Source organism: Phoenix dactylifera, chromosome 11 (assembly GCF_009389715.1).
Source record: "Phoenix dactylifera cultivar Barhee BC4 chromosome 11, palm_55x_up_171113_PBpolish2nd_filt_p, whole genome shotgun sequence".
NCBI lineage: Eukaryota > Viridiplantae > Streptophyta > Magnoliopsida > Arecales > Arecaceae > Phoenix > Phoenix dactylifera.
This window is the reverse complement of record NC_052402.1, coordinates 12,245,367-12,254,274: the sequence shown is the minus strand read 5'-3', so window position 1 is coordinate 12,254,274 and position 8,908 is coordinate 12,245,367. Positions and strand designations below refer to the sequence as shown.

General features: G+C 37.2%; 1 protein-coding gene across 2 annotated transcripts; it reads right to left on the bottom strand.

Moving 5' to 3' along the window:
* Positions 1-1,268: 1,268 nt before the first annotated feature.
* LOC103709490 (auxin-responsive protein IAA27-like) lies at positions 1,269-6,148 on the bottom strand. 2 transcript variants are annotated; one of them, XM_008794855.4, is made up of 5 exons: positions 5,380-6,148; positions 4,169-4,398; positions 3,131-3,272; positions 2,391-2,464; positions 1,269-1,674 (listed from the first exon to the last, which is right to left on the bottom strand). In XM_008794855.4, the coding sequence occupies exons 1-5, from the start codon at positions 5,862-5,864 to the stop codon at positions 1,637-1,639; spliced, it is 969 nt and encodes a 322-aa protein (XP_008793077.2). In that variant the 5' UTR covers positions 5,865-6,148; the 3' UTR covers positions 1,269-1,636. The 2 variants fall into 2 exon arrangements, with proteins under 2 accessions (XP_008793077.2, XP_008793078.2); XM_008794856.4 differs by having other exon boundaries at positions 2,403-2,464; positions 5,380-6,136.
* Between the last annotated feature and the right edge of the window lie 2,760 nt (positions 6,149-8,908).

Genomic DNA, 8,908 nt, shown 5'->3' with positions numbered 1-8,908 from the left:
ATAAAAAAGGGACAACTGGCATATTTTCCATCTGCAAAGGCCATTATTTTGTATATATTGCAGCAGCAAGCACCCAGTATAAACTCACATCCCAGCACACATCATGGCTGAGATGTAAACCTCAGCCATGTCGCATGCGCAAGCATGGCTCCTATGATTTGCTCATAAGAAGAAGAAAAAGAAGAAGAAGAAGAAGAAGAGTCTTCAAATAAATTCACTTTGTATATGCCATTAAAGCAAACATAACAAACTTTAAGTTCCATATGGATTTCATTTTTTAACAGAAATATGCCTGAAAAATGTAACATACCAAGCCTACAGACTGATGCATTCATCAGCCAAGCCGATACCCTGTCGCTAAAGATCTGCTAGGTATGTCCACAGTTTAGTCAGGATGTTATTTCACGAGAATAACTTCGACATACACAGAATCTACAAGTTTCCATGGTATAAAAGTCAGATCATATTCCAGTTCCATGGTGATATCTTTGGGTATAATTTGTTTAGTAAGAAAATAGAGCGTTCACAGAGTTTGTGCTTTGCATGCCCACCAACAAAGAGACATCATCATGAGTGAAAGAACACAGGAACATCATTCATTTTCATTTTATTTTGTTATAGAAAGAAAAACAGAGAGAAGAAGCTTGACTCTGAGTGTACATAAATCTACCAATCTTTCCTTCCCTTCATCATTGCAGCTCAATGATGGCAGGGAAGGGCTTCTAATGCCTTCAGTTTACAATATTCATGACTCTGAAGGCCAGACCCACCAGGCCACCAATGCAGGCCCCTACACCATGATTCTAAAGCTGGATGTAGCGTAGGGCAGCGGTTGCACGCATACATGCGAGTGATTGCATGCACACGCACGCACAAACGAGCGTGCATGGGCAAACAGAGGCATGCAGGCACAAGCGCACATCATGTGTTCAGGTGAGACCTGAATTGAAGTGCTAAGAATCGCTTTGCATAAAAGAATAAGATTTTGAGTTAACTAGGTAAAATAGCAACCATCAGAAACCACTGAAAAATTCAAATCACCAAATTATGAACAAAATCACTGTAACAATGTCCACCTGGTCCAGGCCGTTTCATCATTTAGACCCCGCTGCGTGTTCTAACATCATCAGCAAATGATAGCATGATATTTGTACCATTACACCTTAGGTACGCCTTTTAATCCACACAAAATAAAGTTTAGGCCATGGATCATGAACTCAAAGATACAAGATGCAAATAGCTAAAGCTGGTTTATATAGGATATGGTATTTAGATTTGCATCTGAATAATTTTATCTATGAAAATTAATTAGAAGAAATCTGCAGTTGTCATTAGCACACAGGAAGCAGTGCCCAAAACCATAGCAGTTACAGCAAGACAAACCATATTGGTTACAGCAAGGCAATCATCTACATGTATAAAAATGACAGGGACAGTTTGCAAGGGATAAAGAGACTGACTCAACCTAATAAACATTATGTCCCTAGGAAATCATTGGAAGTTAAATAAAAGTTTCACACGATGTGTAACAAGCTGTAAGGTATAAGAGAGCACTTTGGATGATCCCTTACATCTTTCCAGAAGGGGCCTTGCAGACAATTGTTTCACTTGTTTTAGCTGTAGGATGAAAACGCAGCTAGCTCCGACTCTTGCACTTTTCCATGACTCTAGGGGCTGCAAGCAGACAGACGCATAAACCATTAAATATAAGATATAATATATTAATGAAATCTAATATGATGTTAGGAATGGATGCTCTAAATATTGCATTTTTCAGTTCTTGTTACTGGACATTTAAGAAATAATTAATATATATAAAAAAAAAAAACAAGAGTACAAATATCCCAGGAATAGCTGGAATAACTTATGCAGTACTGTAATAATGAAATCTAAATAACAAATGTTAGATACAGCTATCATAAATACATGAGGACTATATGCATACAGATCATAGAAATCCTTTTAGTTCACAATGATGCATTTTTTTCTAGTTAGCTCATAATTATGTCTTTAGTTAAAGATTGAATAATACAACAACAGAACAATCACCGAATGGTTCATAATTATGCCTGAGGAACTCCACATTCGGGTAATGATGCTTGCCCCACAATACATTAAAAGTAAGAACCTTACATAAAGTATGTCATATTAACATCATTTCATATGTTATTGTTGCTGCAAATCATCATTACAGACAGAACCACTAGTTTATGCCTATTTTGCTAATTGGTCAGATCAGGAGATATGTACCATCATCAGTTGGATGAGCAACATGTTGGAAGATGCGGTACATCTATGATGTTAAAGATAAAGTTTAACTGTGCGGTCGATTAACCAAGTACAAGCAGTGCAGATGCAAGAATCAGTAAAAATATAGGAATGCTATTCACATTTGTATGTACCAATTCCAATTGCTTCTGAGCCTTTCATGATCCTGAGCCTCCTACAAGTGTCGATGAACATACTGCAATTGCCAATGAATAAATAACTGCTTGTCAGATTAATGTAACACCATAATTAAAGACCATCTAGCAGAAATGGATCAGAACAAACAGATAAAGTAGAAAGAAGTAGAAAACCAAATATCCATGTTTCCCATGAAGATACCACACGACAATAAATTAAAAGTATATATATAAAGAAATTTATTCAAGCTGGAGAAGCACATGGTACATCCCTTCAGAAAAAAATTTAAAAAATAAATAAAAATAAAAACAATGTCGGAATAGTCTTAACACGATATTACCTCTATGAATTACAAATGAAATTGATCGAAGCTAAGGTCAACATTGAGGATCTCAGTTAACAAAGGATTCAGTACAAGTAAACTACTGGAACACTTAAATGATTCACACTGAATTTGTTTCAATGATGCTGATTAGTTTAAAACAGCTCAATCATGTTGTTTTATATATGGGTAAGATTTGGTTTACTTTCTACTATCTTGATGGTTAGGGTCCTTTTTACATGCTCACTTACTAACACTATTGTGCCATAAAGACAGATTGGGGGACATAATCAAAAATCACAATTTTCTTATAACAGTGAAAAGCCAACTACTACATCTTTATGACCTTTCCTTCTTCATTGTAACTAGAAAATTCATAAAGTTGCTGAAGATTGTTCTTACTTCCATGGAACATCACCAACAAGCATCCAATCACCATCCTTGTCTTCATATGTAAGGACATATTCAGATCCTTGGAGAAGATCCATCATCCGGCTCTCACCTAGTCCATCTCTGCCGGGTATTCCATGTGAACCGCACTGGCCTAGAATGCCACAAAATAAAAGAAAAGTAAACCCATCCTTGCACAGACACTTGCAGAAGCTACAAAATAATATTAAGGACAATGACAATTTTTACTTCTCATGTGGGACAACCTTGGGTTGTTTAAAGAATATGATGAGATAAACAAAAGCAAAACCACAGGATATTTTGTTATGAAAGCTTCCCTGAAAAGTCTTCAACATCCACATTGAATAAAGGGAAATCAAAATAAAAATGATGTTGAAGCAATATTTTCATAATGTTCTGAATATCCTCTCATCTGAAGAACGATAAATTGAAAAAGAATGCTAAGATTTAACCTCCTGTTATGGAGGTGAGCTCTTTTCCTTGAGTATTCCTTCATAAACCTAACCTGAAAGGTACAAACCGCTATAATCCTATAGACAACATAAGGGAAAGGCTCTAAGAGATTTTAAAAAAAACAAAGAAATCAAATTTTCACAGTAGCTCAACTATATTACTCTCATGCAATAATCTACAAGCCCTTAGAGATATCAAAAGTAATGGAGACAGTAAAGCAATCAAAGTGTACCTTCATGTCTCATCAAGTGCATGTAGGAAAAAAAATAGAAAAAAGTAAATAAAGAAGAGTATAGCCAACATAATGATTTATATGCAAGAATTTTTCATTTCCAATTAGCATGACTTCTCAGTAGGAGGCTGCCATCATGATTAAAAAAAGAGAGAAGAGAGAAAAGAAAGAGGAGAGAGTGGGAGGGCAGGAGTGGAAGAGACCTTATGTGTGTGTGTGTGTGTGTGTGTTTTGAAGCGATAGAAGGGGGGTTTTCCGAATGAGCCTAACATGCCAAACAATGCAAAATGTTCCCCACAATTAAGAAGAGAAACTAAAAAAATTGAAAATTAACACAGGCCTACCAATGGTAAAACAGCTGAACATCTTCTCCAGTGCCGATGAAAACTCCTTATAGTTGGAATATGTTTTGAGGTCAACTTTTCTGAGATACGGGGCTCCATCCATGCTAACCTTGACATAAAGGCAACCTGTCCCTGGTTTTCCTTCAGTATCTTCTTTATTCTTCGATGGGTTTGAAGCCATTGTATTCTTTCGGTAACTACGGATTGGGGGCCAACCCACTACCTGTGCCCTGTTGGATATCATTTTTCTTAGAACAACAGCAATCTGGAGACTACCCAATTGTTAATACAATAATATATCTACACATAATGTTCATGAAGAAAACAAGTTCCATGCTTCAGGAGGAACAAGAAAAGGAGGCGGTGAAATGGAAAAAAAAACGGTCTAGGTTAATTTACATTGTATCCACATATTAGCAAGCATGAAAATTTTGTTGCAAGAACATAGCGCATGCATCTATGTTCAATCCATGAATTCCACACATTAAGAACAGAGAATCAATTAAGAAATTGAGAGCCAACAGGAGAAATGACATATTTAAATTAAGCAAAAAATTGAAAAGACAGTTTTTCAGAATCATGGTGGTGGATCTGTGAAAAAAAAAACAAATCTAATTCAATCTACACCAGAAACATCATAATAAAATAATAGTGAGGATTAAAAAAAAAGCTTTAGAGAAACCACAACATTGGTGTTTTAAAATAGCCACCATGGGAAAGGGCAACTGCATCGAATATAACAAATTCAGAAGAAATCAGCAGTTACAATCAATCATTTCTTTATTTTACAGCAACGACAACCACACATCTCCCAATCCATAAGCAACAAGACTGAAAAATAACAAAAATAACCAGAAATTTTGAATGAATACCTATTCTATCTCTTATTTCCGTCTCTTTTTCTGTGGATTAATCCACCAAAAAGATTAGCAACAAATCAATGCGAAACGGCCATGCTATTAAGAAATACTAGAGCAGTTGTACTAATATATATTCATCAAAACCACCGTAAAATAAGAGATTGCCTCAAAACTTAAATAGGTAATTACCATTTTTCCTTTTTTTCATTGCAATGAAAAAAATCGCAAGGAGATAACCTCAAAACTTAAAAGTAAAAAAAAAAAAAAAAGGTAAGATAACTTTACAACTCACCACTTACTCTCCCCATTGTGAAATTACCCAAGAAGCTAAGAACAGTCAAAAGAACTTACTTCGCAGCAGGGGCGACTCCAGCCCCCGAAGCCAGAGCCTTCTTTTCCTGACCCGCTGCTGCCGCCGCCCCGTTGACATCCTTCACCGAGCCCGCCGGCCCCGAATGCTTTCCGACGCCGTTCTCCCCCCGAGGCGAGAACAAGTTGCCGCCTTTCCCCAACTCCACCTCAGATCCACTCCCTCCGGAGATCATCCACTTGCCGGAACCGTCAATGGCGTCCGAGAACCCCCTCTTCGCGCCGGAGACGAGGCTTTTGGGGAGTCCAAGTGTCAGGCCGGGGCCGTCCTCCCGCTCGGGGGACTGAGATCCCGGGAGACCCAAGCGGAGCTCGGTCTCTTTAATATTGAGCGCCGGCGGGCGGGCTCCGAGCTTGGGGTCGTCCTCAGCGGAGAGGGAGGAAGACGAAGAGGAAAGCCTGTCGGAGCTCTCCATGGAGGAGAGCTCCGAGAGGCCAATATAGTCGTGCTCCAAGCGCGATGTCATGAAAGCTTGCCCGCGGGTTTCCAAGAGGAATTCCGGCGAACAGAAAGCGGACAGTGCGGCGTGACGGAGAACCAATATAAAGGGAAGAAGAGTGGAGGAGGAGAACCAGAAGGCAAGGAAAAAAAGTTGGTGCTCCAAGGGATGACAGAGAGAGAAGCCTTTAATATAGTTGTTTTTGCGGTAAGGATAGTGAGAAAGCTTTGATTTTTTTTATTTTTTTGATTGTTTTTTCTGGTTTAGTTCTATTGGCTAACGATGTTTTGTAGAGGGGAATAAAATAGTATAGGGAAGTGAGGGTTTTAGAGAGGGAAATTGGAAGGGAGGAGACCGACTCTTTTTTGTACAATTTAATTAATTTTTGGGGATTGGTTGATGGAAAATGTCTACCCGTTTGGGGGCAAACCTACCGACAGGGGACTGAAAGTTCCCGACAGCGTTTCTGATAACGTTCCTTCAGTTCATAAATTTCTAATTCTTTAATGTTAGTATAGCGGCTAAATATCTACTTTTTTTTCAACGGTGCACCCTCTGTGTGAGTCTATACTTGAAGTTTGTGTATATATACCAAGGCATTTATATTTTGTTTTCATTATTTTGGGTGCAAAAAGGGTCCAGCCCAATTTTTATATATATATATATATATATATATATATATATATATATATATATATATATATATATATATATATATATATATATATATGTCTCCCTTGTGTTTCTTTATAACAATCCAGAACCTTATCTAAACTGGCCAGCCGAAAAGTATTATTTGGATTTCTTGATCCTGTATAACTACCCAAAATCTATCTAGCAAATAACCGATGTGAGATTAAACACACGCTCGGACAGGTGCTCACATACTCCCTCCATTCAAGCCCTGACGTCCTCATCAGGCTAAGAGTTCAAATCCATTCAAATCTAATCACAAATACCACGATCGGCCCGTAATCATCTTCAATGGATCCATATTGCAGTGTCCCCTAGTCTGCATAAATTATGGGCTAGATCCGCTCTGATACCATTTGTAACAACTCAAAATCTCACCCAACATGGCTAGCCAGAAGGTATTATTTAGGTTTCTTGATTCTGTATAAGTATCCAAAATCTATCCACGAAATAACTGATGCGGGACTAAACACACACCCGTACAGATCCTCACAATATCATTTTTATAGGTTGAAAAATACCATGTAGCACCACTCAATTCCCTGCTCTAATGGGAGTGAATGGCGATACTTACCTCTTTCTTTGTATTGTACAAATCTTGAAGTTGGGTGAGATAAAAAACTAATTAATAATCAAAAAATATTATTCGATAAAAAAAGTTAAAGAATCGACAAGAAAATTACTATTGCTAAACATATGATCAAGATCATATACGATAGAATATTATTCTTAATTAATCATGATCAGATAAAGAAAGCAAAGTTAGATGTATAAAGTTGTATCACAACAACAAAAAAATATTTATAAAAGCATGAATAAAAATTAATACACCATCATTATCTAATTCTTGATCATTTTTTTCTACCGTAGCTCTGAAAAAATATTTCACGAAATAGTAAATAAAAAATAGGATAAAGAAGAGAACCGAGACACAATCGTTCGTTTGTTCCTCAATTAGCAAAATTGAAAACTATTTCTATTAAGCAACACATATGTTCAATAAGAATTCAAGAAAAGAAAGAAATAGGGCGTCATCTTTGGGCGTCTTTCCCTCTCTCTGCTTTGGCCTTTGGGCGTGAGGCGACGACACAGCTTTCCAATCCTTGTCCAACCACGCCTGAATCATCCGTCATTATTGTGTTCCGCAGCGGTCAGCCCCCGCATCGAACGGCTCGCCATCCATGCAATGCCAAGGATCTCCCTCAGTATCCAACCATCCAGACCAAGCCATCCCATGAAACACCAAACACCATTCCGTTCCAGTATCTCCAAGCCAAGCAACCACAATCACACGACTTTCGCTTGCTCTCCGGCAGCCTACAGGAAGTATCCCGTGTGCTCGGTGTTCGGGACAGACATCTGGTCCGCTGTAAGATACGGTGGAATCATGATCCGGACGGCATGGATCCATGCGTGTCATGAGCTCGGCGACAATGGGCGGTGTTTCGCGCCGGAGTTGACGGCAACCGTCGATGGGCTTTTGACTGCCCGTCCATCAGGAACTGCCGGTGACCCACCGGAAGATGAAAGAAGACCATCCACATCAACCATCACAATCGCTAGTTTTTATAACAGTGCATCGAGATGAGCATTTAATAAATAAAATCTGAAAAAATGAGCGGTTCTGAAGCCATGCGGGAGACAATTTCTCTGTAAGAGGGTTGATGATTCGTTTATCCCAATTTTTTTTATTTTATAAATACCCTCTAAAATATCAAATTTTATATAAATATTCTTTCAAATTTAATATATATATATATACCTCTTAAAATACTTATTTTTGATTTTTTTTTTATTTTTGCATATATATCCATGCCGGCTAGCATCATTGAAAAATTAACAATTTTAAATTAAAATAACTAAAATATTTTTAATAAATAAATATATAAAAAATATTAATTAAACAATTAAGATGGAAGGCAAAAAAAATAATTTCAAAATTTTACTTTATTTTATTTTTAATTAAAATAAATATGATTTTTATTAATAATGCTAGATTTATATAAAATAATGTTTTATAAGAATAAAAAATAAATATAAATTTTACAAAGATAACATAAATTTAAATTTTTGAAAGAATATTTATATTAAAAAAAATGAATCGTCACTGATATCATATAAGATGGAGTACATAGGCTTGACCGATTCAATCATATCCCAAACTATTTTGAAATCCAGGATCATACATGATACACATTCATACTTAATCATATATAAACATGTATATCAAAGCACGATTTACTGGTTGCACGCACGCATGCGAAAGATCTTGATGGTCGTGTGAAAGCCCTAATCCTACATCCACACGGCAAAGGAGGATGCGAAGTTCGTGGGAAAATGGTCGGCCTTTCATTAAAGTCCCGTCCGCACGAGTGGGT

Coding starts and splice junctions, on each gene's coding strand:
- LOC103709490 (XM_008794855.4), bottom strand. CDS start 5,864: ATGACATCGCGCTTGGAGCACGACTATATTGGCCTCTCGGAGCTCTCC. Junction 3,273..4,168: donor GTTCAGCTGTTTTACCATTG/GTAGGCCTGTGT, acceptor GTGGCATTCTAG/GCCAGTGCGGTTCACATGGA. Junction 1,675..2,390: donor TGGAATTGGTACATACAAAT/GTGAATAGCATT, acceptor GTCTGCTTGCAG/CCCCTAGAGTCATGGAAAAG.